The sequence below is a fragment of the Parus major genome, chromosome 12, assembly GCF_001522545.3.
Source record: "Parus major isolate Abel chromosome 12, Parus_major1.1, whole genome shotgun sequence".
Lineage (NCBI taxonomy): Eukaryota > Metazoa > Chordata > Aves > Passeriformes > Paridae > Parus > Parus major.
The window spans coordinates 9,485,840-9,506,725 of record NC_031781.1 but is presented as its reverse complement, the minus strand read 5'-3'; the positions used below and the strand labels follow the sequence as shown (position 1 = coordinate 9,506,725).

Below are 20,886 nucleotides of genomic sequence, written 5' to 3'. Positions count from 1 at the left end.
TGGAAATAAAGACCTGGTGTGCCCCGCTCGACAACAGTCATGCCCAGGCCCCCAGCCCTCTTTCCCACCACTCACCAGTCGCCCCGTCATTTCTCCAAACCCCTATTCCTTCATCCTTCAGGGTTTCTCTCCCCTCCTCCTTGCTGTTTCCACCACTCATCCGTTCCAACCCTGACGTCCCGGCCAGACCCTTTCCCAACCCAGCTCCCTCCGCCCCCGGCCCTGGCAACCTCCCCGCCTCCATCACCCGGCCCCAGGGACCCCCGGGCCGCCTCACCCTGATGCCCTGGACCACCCGGACTTGCTCCCGCTCATCCACCCCGAAGGACACCCTCCTGCCGCCGTGGCTGCTCTCGCAGCCGCCCATGCTGTCCGGGGTCGCCTGTCCTCGCCGCGCCCCTCTCCTGCACCGGCTGCCAGCAGCGCCTGTGCCCTCGCCGCGCCTGCCAACGTACCCGCTCCCCATTGGCGGCGGCCGCGGGACGGCCAATAGCGGGGCGCGGTGCTGGCGGCGGGGCGCGGTGCACGCTGGGGGCTGTAGTCTGTGCCGGCAGCGGAGACTGAGTCCCGCTCCTGTCCCGGTGAACCCGGCGTCAAAATTGCCCGTGCAACTCCCACTGCTACACGTCCAACTCACGGGGTTTTCCCCAGGTCAGGAAGGATGACCTCTGGTCAGATACAGCAGCTGTGCTGGGGCAGAATTCACCTGTGCCCCTTCCAGCCTCTGCTCCAGCCAGAGCTGCCCTGACACACACTTGGGTGGGTCCTGCATAGGTCAGGCTCATACAGTCCCCGTTGCCAGGCATGGCTGATCCATAGCCTAAACCAGAGGAATGAGATAATGCAACACAGAGCAGCTGGACCAAGAAATAACAGCTTTGGAGAATCTTTCTCAAACAAGCTTTCTGCACTCCCAGAAATACGGGCCAGTTGGTATCAATGTGCTACTTATCTACTCAGCACACTACTCCTCAGTGGTGCAAGGGAGCACTTTTAACTGTTTAATGCTGCTTATTCCTCACTGCAGTTAATGTGGCAACCACAGCTTTGCCTCAGAGTGGGACTTGGGCCAGCATTATGGGAGTATCTGGGACTCTGCACACTCCAAACCTCCCCGGATATCCAGGCCTCTCCTAGAGCACATTCCTGGAATCAGGGAGTATTTTGTTAATTGTGCAGTACTGTGTATGCTGGAGAGTTGGCCCGTTGCTTGAGCTCTCAAGACAAGGGCACTGCATTGTGCACCATGAGCTGTCTGCACCCCAGAAACACTGCACCCAGTCAGGCAAGAGGTGCAGTGGCTGAAGGTCCCTCCCAGAACACACTTACCTGCCTCCTGCTTGCTTCTCATCTGCCACCTGCTCACTTCATTTGACAGCAGCCAATTTTTGCACTGAAAGAGTCCATGAACAGATATTCCTTATTCACCTCTTCTGCCCTAAGGGTTTCACAGGCCTGCACCATTGCTGACCCCTTTCTCCTGCTGGTGAGAATTCCCAACCATGTAATTACTCCTCCAGAAGTCTTTCCATAACTGTGATTACGCCTGTCATCCTTTCCTAGGCCTTTTCCAGGTGTACATTCCCAGCCAGGTGGCAGACATTACCTGCAAAGATCTAGGAAGGAGAGTGGGCAAAGGCAACCAAAACCACATCACACCTGTGTCCATGCCTTCCTGCAATTCTTTTTTTTTTTTTTTTAATCTTCAAGCTTTTTCCTCCCCAATATGTCTCATTTGAGAAAAAAAGCATTTATGCCAAACTTAATTTTATTTATTTTACAAACAAAAATATACATTTATTCTATATTTTCTCTTTTCACCACCCCTCACACATAACACACTTTGCTCAAGAACCACTTTAAAGATGGCCCAAAGCATTATATTTACATAAATACACGACAGGAGGAAGGTCAGTCCATGACCTAGTGCAGAAGCTCCTCAGCAGCAGAACATGGGACATTCCAGAAATACTGGAGTCCTGCCAGCAAAGGACAGGATGGATGTGTTGACAACCTGCACAGGTGATCCTTCAGCACTGAATTCAGATGGTAAAAAAGGCAAATTCATAACAGGCTCTTCACATCACCAAGGAGGGCAGCTAAGTCCTTTCTGTCAGGATGTTGAAAGCAAACAAATATTCCTTGGGATGGAAAAGCAGTTGCTCCTTTAGTTCTCAACTGTTTTAAAATCTTCATTTCTCTTGACTTTGTCCAAGGCCCAAGGAAGCTTTTCAGGTTCCCCCACCCTCTCTAACTAACAGCAGCTGGGGATCAGTGCTGTAAGCAGCATTAGGAGCAGCAGCACAGCAATACAGGCATCACATCATCCATCCCTGTTACAGCAAGCAGTCCAGTGTGGCTCAGGCCGACTGACAGCAGTGATAGGGGAGCATGGAACATTTCTCTAACATGGCAAGGGCTCACTCGGCCAACTCCTCATCCAGCCCTTGCAGTCATTGCATGAAATGGAAATGGGAAAGGCTGTGACCTACAAGAAACTACTCAGCTCTAGCACACAGACAGATGGAAGCACTTTTTTCCCCACAAGTAAACGGAAATTTAAAAAAGGGGGTGGGGGATGGAAGGGTAGGGATGCTGTTTGTTTTCAAGGTGCCAGTGCTATTTAGAGACCTGCAGGGCAAAGTCCCCAAGCAGACAGAGAAGTGCATTGCTCATTAACAAAAAAAGATAAGCAAAGGCCTGCATAGTTTTGGCAACCAACATGAACTTCATGTTCTTACCCATGTTTTCTTTCTCTTGGTGGGAACACCTGGTAACAAACACCATCCTCTACCTGCTAATGATCCAAACCAACACCTCCATACTGCATCTTGCTAACTCCTACCTCAGTATTCTTCAGGAAAAACAGTAAGGGGCAAGAAAGTCCCCAAACACGGCAAAATTCCCTCTTTCTAGCATCCCTAGTAGAAAGTTGCTTATAGCAGATCTCCACCTACCTGGAGGACTCAGGTAGGAAAGCACCCCCAGACCTAGAGGAATACACATCTCCATCCTTGGAAAGCACAGGATAGCCCAGAGACCAGACTGATGCAGCCTTTATATGAACAGTTGCTGGATTGGAGCACCATGTCTTGAAACTGCATGCCAGACAGCTCAGTCAACACTAGTCCCTCTTCCAGCAAGGAAGAGGTTAATAACAATTTGCAGAAAGTCTTTAAAAGGACCGCTCCCCACATGCACACACGTAAGTATTTTCAACATATCAAGCCATAAAACTTACTCAGACCAGCAGCAGTCTGGGGATCTGAACTGTAATGTAAGGGAAGGACACTGCCAGAGACATCCATCTCCCACTGTAGTGCACCAGCTTGATTCTAGCACACCTAAGGTGTTTGAGTTTCCAGTCACTAAATTCTGACAGCTTGGACTCATTACACATTTCTGCTCTGCCTCAAGCACCTGAATGTCTCTGGAGCCTTCATCTGCAGAGTCACCTTCCTCCTCCACAGCACTCTCTGAGCTCCTGCCAAAGCCATGAAGTAGGGTGCAGATGGAAAATGCACCTACCTCACAGTTTTTACTCCTGAAACTCAGCCCTCATTCAGTGTTGTTACTTAGATTTCCTGTGAGCTTAAATGCACAGAACTACAGCCTCCACAGACTGCTTCACAGCTCCTTCAGCTCAGCTAGACAGCAGCACTGTCTGTCCTTCTGTCTCCCTACTGTTCAGTCACTTCACACCCATATTGTGAGATACCAGCCTTCCCCAAATGTTCCCTGGGCACAGAGAACAGTTCATGCCTCTTCATACCTCTTTTTCCCCCATAGAGTGAGAACATTCCTTTTAACCACTAGCAGCTCCAATTCACAATTCTCATCAGTGTTAGCTGAAACCAGGGGTGAGCCCCAGCGACCAGCTTCCCTCATCAGACACTATCACCACCTGTGCTGTTGCATTATGACAAGATGCAGGCAGCCATGCTGCTTGAAAAAGCCCAGGAAGACCATCTTTGGTTTCTACCACCAAAATCCTTCTATGTATGTACAACACAGCAGTCAAACCAGGACCCTTATCCCTAAACACCATTCCTCTAAGTGGAAGACAAGTGCTTTCAGTCACCAAAAAGGAAGAGGTGCCAGCCAGGGCTATCTTCTGGGTCATATTCACATCTGGAACGTGGAGGATTGGGAAAGTTCAGTGTTTAAAGGTTTATGAACAGAACTGCTCTACATTGTTCTCAGGTAGAAACAGAAAGTGTTCCTTCCAAAAGGGTTTGGGCTGCCAACTTAGTTCCAACGAGAGGTTTTGGAAATCCTAAGGACAAGAGGAAAGCCATGGCTGGTAGCCAAGGACAGATTTCCAGTGAACATCCTAACAGCTGTGGTATCAGGGAGTATGAAAGGAAAGGAATGAGGCATCATGTGATTCAGGTGCCCTGCCTCAGGCATTGATGGATTTCCAGCGGTCACTGTCTATGCTGTTGATGCTGCCCACGTGGTACGGCATCGAGGCCACATCGTCCAGATAGGCTGTGGTGTCAATCTGAGTGCTTGAGTAGAACCCAGAATCCATTCCTTCCTTCTTGGCAACAGCATAAGGATGGGGTAGGTGTACATCCACATCCTCAGGTTCATCCACCTGACATTTGTAGGAGAAAAGGATCTTCGGTTCAGACCTGGAGTGATGAAAGATTTAAAATGCATGTTTAACCAGTGTGGTATTGCAGCCACCTATTCTTAACTGAAACTCATCAGCACTAAGAAATCGTGGATTCAGACCTTAAACACTCTTTAAGTGAGCTTTTGGCCTAGCAATTTGTGTCAGAACAGGAGTACACTTCAAGTTCTACCTGCGTACATCATGAAAAACAAAATACAAACATTTGTGCATCAGCAGTTTTTGTCTTTAACTCCAGAGAGTGCTCCGTTCTAACTTCAAAGTGGTGCAGAGGTACATTTTTATATTTCAAAAGCACTTTATCTTCTTACATATTTTAAAACCAGTTATTTCAAAGCCTCCTGTTTCTTGCTAATGACCAAACAAATACTAAAGCCTACACTAAACTGCTCATTTACCCACCAAGGTGCATTTCCTGTGAGTGGCCACACGACGGCGACCCCGGCCTGACAATCGACCTCCCCAGGGCTTTTCACTGGTGATTTTTGGGCCCGTGGTAGTCTTCAGCCAAGAGTTACTGAACCCCCACATCCTTTCTACAAATCTACCCCAAAACCCACCCATTTAAGATGGCCGTTTAAGTTCCTCAGGCTCAATTCTTCCTTTTTCTGTTAACTTCAGCAGAAAAGCTTTGTACTACACAGGATGCTGACGCTGAAGAAATGATCCTCTTACGAGGATCGTGAGGAATACAGCCATCAGCTCTGCTCTGCATACAAAGGAGCCCTGCATAGAAGTGAGCAGCCCTGGGTCACAGAAATTCCTCAAGGAAGAAGTTAAGACTGGTTCTCTAACTGATGTTCTAGTTTCTGCCTGTAATGTACAGATTTAACGCACAGATTGAGAGAACCTGAGTGCGAAACGCTCAAATGACAATATATACCCATCTAAGCTCCTGTTCCTGGCTACTCACCCAAAGAAACCTTTCAGGAATGCCACATAGATGAGAGGTGCAAAGAAGCTGAAGTAAAGGAACGTGGTAGCATCAACACAGCTGTCAACAGCAAAGGGAACATAAATGGATTTAGCACTCAGTCACAATACAGTAACAACCACTCACATCCTCCCAAATGATCCAATTTCCCTCCTAAGTGTCAAGAGATCAAGAAAAAGCATGCTCAACAAATTTAAACTGATGCAAAGTAACAGCAATTGTATCAACATGTTTCACTGCTTCTAGACACTCAGGAACCATGCCAAAACCCAAAGGTCTGACCAAGAGCAGTGTCACTGCTCCCAGTGTTGACTCAGATGTGACACAGATCCCTGCAGAACCGGACTCAAAGTATAAGACTGTCTTCATATTTCTAGCAAACAGACTATTTCCTCTCTTACTCCTACTAATGGCCAGACATCAGTGAATTCACACTGTTATTCTCACTCATCACCTCAAGACAACTGCAGCACACAAAGTTCCACAACCTCTGCACTGGGGAGTTTCCTGATTACTTAGACATCTTTTGGCATGAAACAGAACCAACAGGTTTATTCCTTCTTAGGAACACAGCATAGGTTTGTTTTCCTGGGAGAGGCAGTGTTGAAGGACACTCAAACACAACACAAGATCCAGGGCTGCAGACCTCCTCCCCCAGTGTACATACCACAGTCCTTCTATGATATCCACACAGAGGAGAGCACTGCCCAGGCCCTGCACCAGATTCAGCAGTGCCAGAATGCCAGCATAAATATAAAAACTCTTCCTGGCTGTGGGAAAGACATGGACACAGATGAAGTTCAACCTCAAACACCAGACCCATGCAAATCTTTTTGATGGAGATACCAAATCCAACAAAAGCTTCTCCCCACCTTGTCTCTAAGAACTGCTGAAGAATTAAGACTGCATTTTCCTGTCCCATACTGGCAGGATTGATGGTGGTATAATGTACAAAACTGGTGTTTAAACTGGTATAATGGACTAAACCATACCCTTCTGCATGTGTGTATGCACACACAAGATGGGTTTTGAAAGCAAGGTTACAGCAACACATGCAAAGATTTAATTTGCAAGCATCTGGAACCAGTGTCAGTCACATAATTGAATGCAAGAAAAACAAACAAAGGCAACCCCACTGAACCAGAAGCTGTGCCTTTCCAATGTACAGCACTAATAAAACTGCTTAGAGACACCAACAGGAGCAGCAGTGTATGTTGGACACCAGGCAGATCAGGCCCAGGACCTGTGACTGCGACATGGGACACAGATATCCCCTCTCTCAGGATACCCACATAGGGATGTCAACAGTAGTCAGAGAATAGCTCAGTACAAACACCTTAATAACAGCTTCTCTCTATTCAAGAGCTGCAGATACTCTAGAACAGCAAGAAAAAACAAACAGAAGTATATTGATAAAGTAAAAGCCCAGATAAAAATTGTTGAGCAGCTCCACTTATCCTTCCCTTCCCAGGGGATGACTAGCATGCACACTTTAACATCATATGTACATTTCAAAGGAAGCTGTTATTAAGAAGCCATTCCTTAAGGTTCTCAGAAGATTATACATTTACATTATACCTATATCATTAACTGAGCAGTAGGTCTTGTTTTCTTAATGTAATTGTTTAGCTACTAAAGTAGCAGTGTAACTGCTCTTACTCTGCTCTCCAAAAGACACAACATACTAATTTTTCTATGGATAAATTATCAGTCCTTTGCCATGTTATCTAAACTCTGAGACATGGAATGCATCTGCAGCACAAACACATACAGGAACCTTTTACTCCCACCTACGCTTTATCATGATGCTGTACCCATTTATACTACAGAAAACACTACAGTTACCTACAGGGCAAAGAAATCCGGTCTTTCAGAGGAGTTTTTGGAAGAATCACCACCAAGGAATAGACCTGTTGAGACAAAGAACTAACAGTTCCATGGCTGCTTGGCAACTGAATTCAACAATCTTTGCAGGAATGGTGTGTGGTATTATGCACTCCCTACAAGTCTCGGGGCAGAGGCACAAACCCTTAACATTAAACACAGTTCAGATGTGAAGGCCCCACAACTCACCTCCATCAGAATAAAACAGCTGAGAAACATGGGAAGGAAGAACAACTGAGAAACACGGGAAGGAAGAACATCTGAGCTCAGCTGGAATACGGCTGCCCCAGCTTACATCACTCCCATTGCACCTTTATTGCTTCAGCCTCCCCACCACATGAAAAGCATCAATGCCATGCTGTAGGAGGCAGGAGGGGGATTAGGACATTATTGTACTCAGGTCATCCTCCTTGCTCCATTTAGAAAATACAAAGAAGCTATCAGAGTGCGTAACACATTCCCAGTACTTACCAGGAAGAAGAAACAGGAGCTGGCAAGCCAAAAATGTCTCCCTCCATGGCCATAGATATTGAAGTCTTCTGCTGAGAGGTGGGCATCAGGATACAGGATTTCCAGGGTGCCCTAAGAGAGAAGCAGCACCAACATGATTCTTTTACAAGCAGTATCCTCACTGAAATGCATATTTGGACAAGGGACACTATGCTTAAAGAAGTCCAGAGAACAGCTGGCATGCCCCACTCCTGACCCAAACAAGCCCTGCCCTGCTTAGATCAAGTTACACTCACACAGAAGAGGAAGAAACTGAAGACAAGAAGTGAGGAGAAAAGGAGTGGCAGGAACCTGCAGCTGAAGGAAACTGGCATCAGGGACACTACAGAAGAGAGACTGAGGTGGACAAGGGATGCAAGCACTTGCATCACTCGCAAGCACTGTCTGTCTAAAATAGACCAAGAGCTTCATTTCCATCTTTAAAGTAGACCTTTCTGCTGAAACAGCCAGAATATAGTCAGTTTGGGAAAGGACACTGTCTTGTTTAGGAGCTACCCATTGAGGCAGTGGAGAGAAAAGTGCTTGTAAGCACTACTGAACCCCAATATAGCTCCAACACTTGATACTTTCTGAGGCTCCTCCAGCTTTATCATGTGGTAATGATCAGCTCACTGCCTCTGCAGCCAAGAGCCTGGTCCCAGAACAAAAGCTCTATGTGTTATTCTGGCACTGTCCTGAGTATAGAGACATGGGCTGACCACTGACATGCCGAGGAGGAGAACAAACCCAGACACAGATTGCATTGTTCAGGGACATGAAGACATGCCTAATAAACTGAGCCAGCAAACCAGCTGCTAGTCTGAAGAGAAGCAAGAGCTCTCAGCTCTCGAAGACTAAGCAGACAAGGGCACTGCAGTGCCCTTACTTGGCAAGCACATGGTTTTCATGGCCCTTGAGGACAGATTCAGAACTTGTGGCTCAGGTGTGGAAAACATCACTCTTGTTTCAAGATTCACTAAACAAGGCAATCCATCCAAACCTCATCTTATTTCTTCACCTTATCTGAGCTACTTATACAGTAAAGAAGACAAGCAGATACTATCTGCTTATACACTGCCACAAGCATTCAATCTTCCTCCAAAACCTCATCCAAAGAGCAAAGCTGCCACTTTCAGATAGGAATCACACACTTAACTGCTTAACTTCAAGCAAAGCTCCTTCTTTTGTAAATTCTTCTGCTTCAATGTACTCACCTGGGTGACAGAATATGCCAGAGACAGCACAGTGGTGATTGCCAGCACACGTTTCACGCTCGACTTGCTCTCCAGGTGACCTGTAATTATGGGGTATGGAAGTGACTCAGGATGTAATCCCAGCACTGCTTAAAATCAGCTCTTTTCAGAACCAATAAAGGAAAACACTTGTATTTCCAGAGACCTTCAAGGGAAGGTTAAAGCTCACTAAGCCCTGGTTGGAGAGTTGAGCCTTTCACAGGCAAAAATCCTACTTACAAAAAAAGCGATTTTAACTTGCTTTCCTCCTGTCCACACTAAGAGAAACAACTAAGTCCTTCTACTGGGGTTACAAGGAAAAAAAAAATAAAAATTAATGACTCCAGCATCAAGTACACTGAGATGTTATAAAGCTGTTATAAAGAAGAGTTGAGGGGAGGCTAGGGTAGAGAAATATGTACTGGAATATATTGAAGTAGGCAATTTTCAGAAGCTCTTTCCAATCTAAATTATTCTATGAGCCCACAAAAGATGAAAAATATATTCTGATCACGTGTCCCACTCACACGTTCAACAGTGACACCCACCCTCTCCTCTACCTCTGACCCACGGGGAGAGGCATTTTCATTTGCATAACTGAAAAAAGTAGAATTACAATTGCAGGTACAGATAAAGCATTTGAATGCAGCCAGGATGGATCAAACCAATTGAGGATAGGATGAAGGGGATAGAAGGACCCCCAAAGGGGCCATCTTAAATAAAATGGGGCTCAGGCAAAGATCAGACTTTTGGTCTACCTTGGCATAAAAATCTTACCTAAGCTGTACATTCCATCATATGATTGCAGAACAAACCAAGCACATGTAAACACTTAAATCACACAAACCATAGATCTGTAAGTATAATCAGGCCTTCAGCCACTTCTAAGTAAATCTCCAAAATTTTCCCTTTGTATTTATTCCATAGCCTATTCACTTTACAGAATCACCATCAGCATATACTTATAAATGCAACCTCTGTGGATGGAAAGGCAATAGGAGACATTCAAAGCACTCAAAAACCTCCTGACACATACCAAAGGCAAGGCCTAGAATCACCACACTCAGTTCAATTGCCAGAAGGAAGAATCTTGTGATCTCCCACAGGATCTGAGGGATAACAGAGACCAGATAAACATGATTAGACCGAGCCAGGAACCAGTTTGAAGTTAATATAGCAAAACTCCAGAGAATAGAAGCCTCTGAATAGCTGGTCATCTCCACAAACCCTTCTCATGCTTTGTAGGGATACTGATCATGTGCTTGTTCCAAGCCCTGATCATGCCTGTGGAACAGAACAGCTGTGTGGGAATGAGCAAATAGCAGCTCTGCAGAGAGGAAGTGGCAATGGTTTGCCCCAGTTGAGAATCTGTCAATTGTTTCAGATGTGTTCTTGCTGCTGTGCTCCCTAAGAGCATAAGCCCACAATGACCTCAGAAGTAAAATATTAAACAAGGCCAGTTCTTAAAGTGGTAGATATGCCTGAACAAACTCTGTATTCTGCCCTCTTCCAAAGGTACTGGACTTTAGATTTAAAGCATATTCAAGTAATAATCACCCCCCATTCAAGCCTGTCATTTGCAATCTCACATTTTATATGGTGAAACAAGACCAACAAAAAACAGGTGAGGCAATTTTTCCAAGAGTCATGCAATAAATCGGTGCTAAGCCTAGAACAAGCACCCAGATTCTGCTTATTAACCCTTTACCTCTGAACACTGAATGGTACTCTCTCTTGAAGAAATGTAATATTTTAAGGAGAATTGGGTAAGACACTTCTATTCCCAGCAAATACACAGTGTGTGCGTGCACATACATATAAGAGAACACAAAAGAAACGTAATAGACAGCATAGGACATGTTTACAGAAAAAACTGTCAGTAACTGTCTTGCTACATGATTTCACAGTTGCTGCACCTAGCAGCAACTATGGAGCTGAAGAAAAACACCTTTCCACCTCTTCTTCATTATTCAAGTCCTGGAAGTGAATGAAAAATGCTACAAACATCCAGCCACTCACAACAGCAGCTCATCATAATGCTTTGACAGTAACATTAAAGGGAAAAGCAAGAAAACCACACTGATCCCAGAGAATAAAGCCCAGAGACCTGTACTCTGTAGGTGGCTCCTCTTTCTCTAACAGCTCAAGAACTACAGAGCTTTTTAAGTAACATTTTGCTGTAAGTCAAATTACTACAAAGGAAAAGCACATACAAAGATATTTCCTGTTTGCTAAAGGTCCATCCTGTGCTCAGAGTGGTTACAAGGACATTCAGGTGTCAGTCTCAAAAGGAAATCTGGTTTTATTCGCACTCTATACAAAAACTTCAACATTTTCAAAGAGCCACTGGAATACTGCAAGAGTAACAAAGGCCAGGTCCTTACCTATCCACTAAAAGTATCTGAATCTTTACCTCTTGAAAAAAAGAATCATTTCATTCCTGTAACAGGAAACTTTTGCTGCCACTATTTGTGTGTCTATTTTAGGAAATCCATTGTTTTACCATCCTGGATGTTGTGATGATTTAGATACAGCTATCAAAACAGGATTCCATAGTAAACGTAACTAAGAGTACTGCAAAAAAACCACATTCTTCTTGCACACGTGTAAGAGGGAAGCCAAAGCAGACTGCTGTGATCAGAAGCACACAAAGCACAGCCTCTAACATCAGTGTTGCACCTACCTTGTCAGCAACCATGGCAGCATCAGAGGCGCTCACAGTCATGGAGACAACAGCTCGGGCAATGCCAACCAAAGCCACCACAAATACCTGCAAAAAAAGAGCAAAAGTGAGCTCATGTCAAAAGGCACATATGCAGTAGTGATCAGAAAGCCTTTTGCAATACCATTCTCAGGTCAGTCTTCAAGCCTGATAATGATGTGTACTAAGCATTTCCTGTGGCAGACTAGAGTTAATTTCTTGAAAAAGGTTCCTCAGACCCGTTAGATAGGAACAGTGCCTTAGAATTTAGGAAGGAACAATTGCCTCAGCTGTCAGATTAAGCTCTGAAAAGTTCTTTACCCAGTCTTTACAACAGTGTCTTTAGAGTCTTCCCACCCATCATTCCACTGGGGCAGGGCAGGAGAAAAAGAAACAGACAGTAAACATCTCCCTCTGAATTACTAAACCAAATGGTTGGTATGTCTGACTAAACCAATCATATCAGATAACAGAAACCACTCAATACCAGCTACCACATTATACAACTGTGACAAAACTAAACCTGCAGTTCTCTCACTCCATACTGACAATGCTCATCAATGCAGAGGAATAGACACCTGCAGCCACCAGCTTTAAAACATGCTACCCTGCTGCACAGTGCAACATAGAGACCCCCAACTCACTTCATATACCACTGAAGCATGACAGCTGAGCAAGGCTCAGTTACCCTGTGCTGTCACAGCCATACTATGCAATTAAAAGCCCAGTTAGATATATAGACTTACCCTCTAAGAAAGTGGATTTTTCCAGATAAAAGTCTCTAAATGTCAGGCTGACCCTAATGATGAAGGTAGCTGACAGTTAAGCCTATCAGAGAACCAAGAGTCCAAGCTGATTCTAAGGTGGTTGCAGAATGGAAATGACCAATAAGTGACCCACACATTAATATCTCTTTCCTAGAGGAAGAAGGGACAGCAATGGCATGAAAGAAGACTACAACAACCCCTCCTGTGGTGGAAAATGCTGTGACAAAACACTGACAAAAAAGAAGGGTCCCTGAATATAATGGCACTCTAAAGCTGCAAGAAGTCACTAGAGAGGAACACACACCTTTTTGTTTCCTCCCTAAGCAGGTAGAGACTCTTCCCAATCTGTTAACTCCACATTAATCACCAACTCCACAGGAAAGCATTCCTTTAGGACATGACAAACAGCCAATTTAAAGGAAGTCCTCACAGAACACACTTCCATCCTCATTTCCCAATAACATACTCAAGAAATGAGTATGAAACTCAGTTAAAGCATTTTGCTCTAAGACTGTGTGCTGGATTTGGCTGGGATAGAGGAAATTTCCTTCACAGTAGCTGGTATGGGGCTGAGTTTGGGATTTTTGTGCTGAAAATTGTGTTGATAACACGAATGTTTTCATTACTGCTGCACTGTACTTACACAGTAAGACATTTTTTGCCTCTCATCCCACTCCAGCAGCGAGTTGGCTGGAGGTGCACAAGAGGGGACAGCTGGGACAGTTGACCCCAGCTGGCCCAAGGAATATCCCATATGGCATCATGCTCAGCACATAAAGCCAGGAAGAAGGAGGAAGGAAAAGACTTTCAGAGTAACAGTGTTTTTCTTCTCCAGTAACTATTACATGTGATGGAACCCTGCTTTCCTGGAAACAGCTGAACACCTGCCTGCCCATGGAAATGGGTAAATGAATGCCTTGTTTTGCTTTCTCTGCGTGCACAGCTTTTGCTTCGGATTATTAAGCTGTCTTTATCTCAACCCACAAGTTTTCTCACTTTTACTCTTCTGATTCTCTCCCCTGTTCCTGTGAGGGGGAGTGTGAGAGCAGCTGTATGGGGCTGAGTTGCCACCCAGAGCATAAAGTTCCATTTTCCTGCCTTTGGTTTATCAAAAGTTTTGTTTTTCAAAGCCTTTGGCACAAATATCTACTGACCATGTGAATTAATGGAAACATGCAGGAAGGTTTAAATCCAGACTGGAAAGGGATGGTAATATTTTTAAAAGGTTGAAATATTTGTGTGTATACCTGGTTATCCAAAACTGTGCAGAAGTGCAGAACCCAAACTCTTGGCCTGAAAGAGCTAAGAAGACTTCCTAACAAAGACTCAGGTGAGGCTTCTAGGTCAGATTTGGTTTTGAGCTTCTGTTTTTTTTCATAGGTTTTGCCATGCCAGTACTGCATACAGACCAGGGAAAGAGGTGTCCATTTAAACCAATTCACCAAACACACATTCACTTCCTGTACTAATCTCACTGAGGAAGAGCAATCATATTATGTTACATACTGAGGAAAGCCAGGATATCAAAAAGCTTCTGAATGGTATTTTTAAACAAATTCAGGGAGGTGCTTAGCTGCATTTATGATGTCCTGTAAGCAGTATCACAGGGCATCACAGGATTGGTGAGAGAACAGAAAGACCTTAGATGTTTGTGAACTGTACTGAATATTCTGTTTCCACCTTAAAAGCTATCAAGAACATGCTCAAGTCAGGGCCATTTTGACATGATGTTAAAGAAACTAACAGGGTTGGGTTTCTATATTTCCAGACTAACCAGAATCCTGTCACATCATCATTTTCTCCAGCAGATAAACAAGCTTTTCAACAGCTTCACAAAAATTATCCTCTTTTCACTATCTCAATGAAAAGCCGGGTTTGTGTCCCATCCTACTTACTGCAAGGAGCAAAGAAAGCATAAGACACTAGATTCCAAGACCAAAGCAACAACAGAAAAAAGGAAAAGGAAAAAATGAAATCACCACAGGAGAACAAAATCCAGCAGATCTGGCCCCAGAACATATTAATATCTGAATTCAAACAGTGAAAAAAATGTCTACTTCTTATAGCACACCTTCAACAGAAAGCAGATTTTATCCCTGCAAGAGCTGGTCTAGGCTCTCTCCACTAGTTCAGTGACATTGCTTATGTGTGGCAGTAAAAATAACACTCATCAGTTCAAAGGCACAGAGCAGTACTCACTAGTATGTAGAATGTAGTGAAGATTGGGCTGGAAGTGACCCGGATTTTGGCCCTGGCAGAGGGCAGCTTCCAGAGAAGAAACATAAAGAAAAGCACATTGGGAACCAGGAGCAGAAGATCCCAGTAGCGGACTCTGTAAAAGGAAAGAAAAAAGGTTTTATCCCTTATCTTCAGCCTCTAGAAGGAAAGGCACCAGTCCTGGCCCCTTCTCAACCAAACTGAGACAAACAAAGCTCTTTCCCTTGTTCCAGGGTCAGACTGTGGTCCAATTTCCTCCAACTCACCTGGATTTCCCAATGTCTTCATAGAGCAACAACAGGCACTTGTGTGGCACTGTGATGTTCGTGTCGTTGATCACGTGCGTTGTCATTGGAGAGAGAGTTGTCACATTATCCAGCGCTGTCACCGGGGCAGCGGAATGTGTGATGTTGTCAGACAAGGAGAATGTCATCACAGACATCATGGACTGGAACATCCTGTCTTCCTTCTGGTCCAGGTCAAACAGAGCAAGACAACCACAGAAGAGAAAAAAAGCAATACTAAATCAGTTGTGAGTCACAGCTAAAAAAACACATCCTTGACATTAAGCCCCTGCACAACTGCTTCCTGCTTGGTACAGCCAATTATCATCATGTCAGAGACTGTATTACACAATGAAATGCCACATGCCCTAAGTCTGCACACAGCCATTAGGGTGGTCAGTACAAAATCACACTTTTATATCAGAGTAACAAGCACCTTCAAATGGTGTTATGTGGGATTACACTTGAGATCCTTTGAGCTTTGGCAGATTCCTAGAAGAAATTAAGACTCAACAGCAATACATGGCATCAACAGGATCAGATCAGGAAGTGAGAGTCAATAAATCAATTTCAACTCCTGCAAAGAAAAGACGAAAATCCTTCCCAAAAACCCACCGCTGTTACCAACTCTAAAGTTGGAGAGCAGGGAGAGCCTCACATACACCCAACTAAAACAACTGTACAGTCTTTACCTTACAAACCCAGCACTGGCAGAAACCAAGATTCAGCATTCTTTTTCTAATCCTCTGCAAGACACCAGAATGATTCAATTTTTGAGCAAATGTCTTCCCACCCTAAAGTAGAGCCCTGACTGTTAAAGTACTTCAGTTGCTACAAGCTGAATACAAACATAGGGTCCAATCACCCCTCCTGACAACCCCCAGAACAAAGATCATAGACAACCCACAGATGCAAAGATGATAAATCTCTGTCAGCCAACATCCTAAAGATGCACATTGCCAAGGAGAGCACTTGAGCAGTCTGTGTGTGTTATAGCTAATCCAGGATTTATCTCAAAAAAAATTCTCCCTGTTTGACTCCAGCCCTGACTTGCGTGGTAAAAACTGATGGCCCCCATGACAAGGCTCAGAAGGTATTTTCCCTTAGAGGTTCTGGGTGAGTCACAAGCTGGAAAGCATCAGCACAGCTCTGTATCATCTGCTGAGCTTTTAGAGTTCAGTAGCACCTTCTTCACAAATTGCTGGAGACTGTCAGTCACAGGCTCTTCTTTCTCTTCAGAGGCTGAGACTCTTCCCAGGTTCTCTAAGGGGCAAGGGAATCACGCCACCCTCAGCCAACAAACCCTTCCTTTGATTCATCCTTGCTGACAGATACTCCCCGAGCTGGGATTTTCTTTCGTGACTGCCATACGCTGTACTGCACGAGAGACATCACAGTAAATAAACACACAGACAGACCTGGAAGGAGCAGCTTTGTGCCAAGATGGCAAAGCCTGGGCCAAAAAATTCTACTTCTAAGTAGAGGTTCCAGCAAACAACCTTGACATTCCAAACTTATCTCTGGAAGTCCTCTCTTCCCTCCAATTTCCTCCTCTGAATCGTTAAAAGAAGGATTTTCTCTTAACAATTTTGCTCCATTCTCTTCCTCTGTAACACCACTACATCTCAGTAGAGGTGAGGCCAAGAACAGTCACCTTTGCCAACACAGAAAAATTTCTACATGATTTTTTAAAAAAGCTGGGAGAAAGTAGAGAAGAACCTCATGGAGCATAGGCAGAAAAACATTTATCAACTGTGAACCATCACAACCTCCTAGTAGCTATTCTGGGACAAATAATTCCATCTGCCTGTTACACTGAAAAGAACTCAAGTATAAAGCTGTGAGAGATTTACAATAGAAAAACAGCTTCTCATGAAAAGAGCAAACAGGCTCCATTATGTTTTGCTAGAAGCCACCACTATCACGCAACAGCAGCTGCTGATAAGGAGAGGAGCTGGCCACACGTAACAGAAGTCCAGTCACAAGGTTTCAAAGGGCAAAGCAGAATGAAGCTCACCTCTCAGCCAGGCTGCTTGCTACAGTCTGGTACTTATATTCATCCTTCCCAGATAAAGTGTACACAAAGCAGAGCAACAGAACATCCAACGTGGTAAGAGAGGGCAGCCAAGGCCATCAGACACACAGCACTGTGGTCATGCTTTTCTAATATCCAAGGCCTACGTCAAGGATGCAGAGAATTGGCCCACTCCTGTCCAAATCAACAGCAAAAATCCCACAGCAACAGGACCAGGAATAGATGGAAAGGATCCAACTAGAGGTTGTCATCCCCAGCAACACTGCTCCTTTCAGCACATTTAGGGCCAGACAGGGCAAAGACATTAAGTCCAGTCAGCTGAGCATATCCCAGAGCTCACTCGCCACACCCTACCTCCATGGGACTACCGCCTTCAGCCAGCCCAGACCATGGGGGGTAAAATCACCCTGGAGCAATGGGGCAAAATCATCCCCGAGCTGCATGAAAAGAAACAGTGCTGCTGTTGTGGTCTTCCCTTTTCATCCAGCAGGCAGCTCTGTACACCAGAAAACAAAATAATGTGTTTTTCTATAAGCCAGATGAAGTCAGGCTGACTTGGTCAAGGCCAGTTCCTCAGTCCAGGCCCTGGACAAGCTGCATCTGGACTAAGAACATGGGCATGACTCCTGGACTGCAGAGACAGAGCACAGGGAAAGGCTCTGCTGCACCTTCAGGGAAATGTTATCACACCTATGCATATTGGTCCTTGAATCATGGCACTGTAACAGTATCAGAGCTCAGTGAAATTCAGAACTCACATCACTGGCAATTCTCTGTGCTTTCAAAGCCCATCTACAATAAGGTGAACAACATGCTGCACAAGTTACAGCTGTAATAAAAAATCTAAACTTTTTTGTCTTTCTGCCAACAGCATCAGAAAGTCTCTTAAGTACACATCATGATAGGATTAAGACTTTTGATAATACTCTACTTGTGCAATAAAAACTGCACTGAACAGATCCCTGCTCAAACATAACTATTACCTCAGTAACTTAAATGCTTAAAAATACCCCAGAACATTAAAAGTAAAAAAACCAAACAAGCAAAAAAAAAAACCCAAAAAAATCCCCACCAACACAAGAACAAAAAAAGAAAAAAAATAGCTCCTTTTTGTTCTCTTCCTTTATAAGAAGTCTCTTCAACCCTCTCTTTTGATCACAACAGTTGCATTTTTCATTTCACTCTTAGAATTTAAGACAGGGATTTTCCCTCAGTGATTGAGGTGCTCCCTTCCAGTTTCATTGTCACATCTCGTTCCGAACTAAGCTTAAAAAGAAAGGAACTGCAATGAGAAAAAAACAAAAAAGGGAAAAGGTGAAAAATACCGAAAGCAGAAGTATCAACAGTAAGCCCAAACGTTCAGACAGAGAACCATGGCCCAGAGGTGGATTTCAGAAATGCATATCCCGGGGTTTTTCTGTTTTGGTTTTGATTCCTGTGGAAGGCGGGTGCACAACACGCACGGGAAGTGGCAGTGCGCGGTCACTTGGCTCTAGGCTGGCGAGGACGCGCCTGTTACAGGGCTGCTAAAGCAGCACAGCTGGGGACCCGCTGCAGTTCCAGCCCAGCCCTCAGCGGCCAGAGGTGTCCCGGAGGCTCTGGCCTTGGGGCTCCCCGGCTGCACTAGGAGGCCCTGAGAGGCCCGCGGCCCCCGCGCAGCACGGCCCCGCCGCCCCGCTCAGAGGCGCCGCAGTTCCCCTCCGTCCCCATTACCGCCCTCCCGCCGGCCCCGCTCCGCTCGTACCCGCCGGGCCCCGTTCGTACCCAGCCCCGCTCCCGCCGCCGCGGCTCAGTCCCGGGGTCCCGGCCCCGCCATCCCGGCCCTGGCGCTCCCCTCAGCCGGGGAGCGTTGCTGAAGAGAGGCCCGAGCGCAGCGCCGCGCAGCCAAGCGGAGACACGGCCGCCACAGCCAGGGCTTGGCGGCCGAGCCCAGGGGCGCTATTGAGAGACGGTCCCCGAGAGGTCGGCGGCTGGACCAATCAGAAAGAGGGTCCTGTCAGAGGGCGCAAAGAAGCGGCGGAGCGAGCCAATGGAAAGGGTCGGGAGGCGGGACTAAGGGGGCCGATCCGCCGCGCTTTAAAGGCGCCTATTCCCTCACCCACCTGAGGGTCGCGAGCGCGGCTGGAGCCGGGGGCGGTGGGGACGGCCGGGGAGGTGTTCCCGGCGCTGGGCGGGTCCGGCAGTCTCGGGTCTGCCCGTGCAGGGCAAGCTCTGTCCCTGACAGCTCGATCCCACCCCCCGGGCCAGCCCGCACAGCCCCACATCCCACCCGAGAACGAGCGCTCTGCCGTCCTGCACCCACCGTCACACAGCTCCGGCGGGAAACAGGATACACCTCCGCAGGAATTCTCTACAGCCTCTGCATGCAAGGCAGGGCAGTTAATAATTGAGGGAGATCCGATAATAAGTTCCTGCAGGGGAGAATGATTAACAACCCGTGAGTTTGGCTTTTAATACGAGTTTAAAGCTGACTGAAGAAACGCGGCGTAGCTTGGAGAACTGCTACTAAAGGGAAACATGATCAATAATTAGCAGGATTTGGAGGTGCAAATACCAGACAAACAAAAGAGACTCTTAGGATAGTAAACAAGGAAGAAGCTGTGCCAAATGAGCCAAGATTTATTTAGGAAATTAGAGGAAATAACCAGCACGTTATTCTCAGCAGTAAGAGCTGGCTGACAGGGAAGTTTCAAGGAGAATGTTTGTTATCTGAGTCATTGCAAGGACTGGAGGATACATTCTGGCATGATTTTCTACCTGTGGTTCACCTGTGGCTGCAGGGTTTGCATCTGTAGGAATGCAAGGCTTGTGCTAAGCCGAAGTTTGCTGTACAGAGCCTACACCTCTTTAAAAGATCTCTACATTGGTCAAGTTTGCGTGTTTTGCTCTACCAAACGCCATACGCTGAGGGTTCCAGGCCCTCCTCACATGTAGATAGATCTTCCTTGGCTTAAATCTGCTTGATCCTCTTCTCAAGTCAAATTTTCCAGCTACACCTCAGCAAGCCTCACAAAGGGGTTGTACCTGAAGACTTGCCTGCCTCAGCCCTATTCCTCTGATTTTCCACTGGGTTGAAAAGGTTTTCATGCTGATGTCATGCTTTTGGAATGACATCTGGAGAAGCCAGTCCTTAGCTTGTCTCATTTCACACTGTTGTTCAGGTTAATGATATGTTGCAACATTTTGACATGTTCCATTTATGGATCCAAGCTCACAGGCTTGGCTGGCACCAACATCTCTGAGTTACAGAAGGGACACCTCTGTTTAAAGAGAGGTGGAATGTTTCTGCCTAAAAAGTGCCTTGGTAACAGACAAGTAAAATCCATGTCTTGTCACTTGTAGCCTCAGGCACTAACTAGTTGAATGTGTTACCTCCCACATAACTGTGTCAGAAGGAGAGATTTTGCTTTCCAATCCACCTGCTCTTCATCTGATTCAGTTTGAGGCTAGGGCTCAGTATTTGGGACACCAGATCCAGAAGCTGTTTCATGGTCAGGAGACTGCCGGGTGCCACTGCAAGGACTGTGACTCTTTATCTCCTGCCTTCCTCCCTGCTTGTGTGAAACAGGAGTTATATTTCATTGGAATCAGCCAGCCTTGCCTATCAGCCCCCACATGGTCTGCACAAACATAACTCTCCTCTCCCCACCTCCAAGGACTGCTCCGTGTCCGTAACTGCACACATCCTTCCACTTCAGCTGAGC

The 20,886-nt window shown here is 45.8% G+C and overlaps 2 protein-coding genes across 9 annotated transcripts in view; both read right to left on the bottom strand.

Annotated features, from left to right (window-relative positions):
• CHCHD6 (coiled-coil-helix-coiled-coil-helix domain containing 6) overlaps window positions 1–1,638 on the bottom strand; it is a 109,654-nt gene extending 108,016 nt beyond the window's left edge. Inside the window, exon 1 of one of the 4 annotated variants that reach the window (XM_033517361.1) lies at window positions 1,330–1,638. Coding sequence is in view for 3 of the 4 variants with exons in the window: in XM_033517359.1 (XP_033373250.1) it covers window positions 278–367 (90 nt within the window). In the remaining variant the exon portion in view is untranslated. Of the gene's footprint in view, window positions 1–75; window positions 172–277; window positions 457–1,329 lie in introns of those variants that run through there. The other 3 variants (XM_033517359.1, XM_015641313.2, XM_033517360.1) reach the window with 3 other exon arrangements.
• Window positions 1,639–1,750: 112 nt separating this feature from the next.
• TPRA1 (transmembrane protein adipocyte associated 1) lies at window positions 1,751–19,547 on the bottom strand. Of its 5 annotated transcripts, none has more exons than XM_015641309.2 (11): window positions 19,485–19,547; window positions 15,130–15,332; window positions 14,846–14,978; window positions 11,862–11,948; window positions 10,215–10,287; window positions 9,161–9,240; window positions 7,929–8,039; window positions 7,423–7,483; window positions 6,241–6,343; window positions 5,553–5,633; window positions 1,751–4,637 (listed from the first exon to the last, which is right to left on the bottom strand). In XM_015641309.2, exons 2-11 carry the CDS (start codon window positions 15,318–15,320, stop codon window positions 4,403–4,405), a joined length of 1,155 nt encoding a protein of 384 aa, XP_015496795.1. In that variant the 5' UTR covers window positions 15,321–15,332; window positions 19,485–19,547; the 3' UTR covers window positions 1,751–4,402. The 5 variants fall into 5 exon arrangements, with proteins under 5 accessions (XP_015496795.1, XP_015496796.1, XP_015496793.1 ...); XM_015641310.3 differs by lacking the exon at window positions 19,485–19,547 and adding an exon at window positions 18,927–19,120; XM_015641307.3 differs by lacking the exon at window positions 19,485–19,547 and adding an exon at window positions 18,947–19,120.
• Window positions 19,548–20,886: the final 1,339 nt, after the last annotated feature.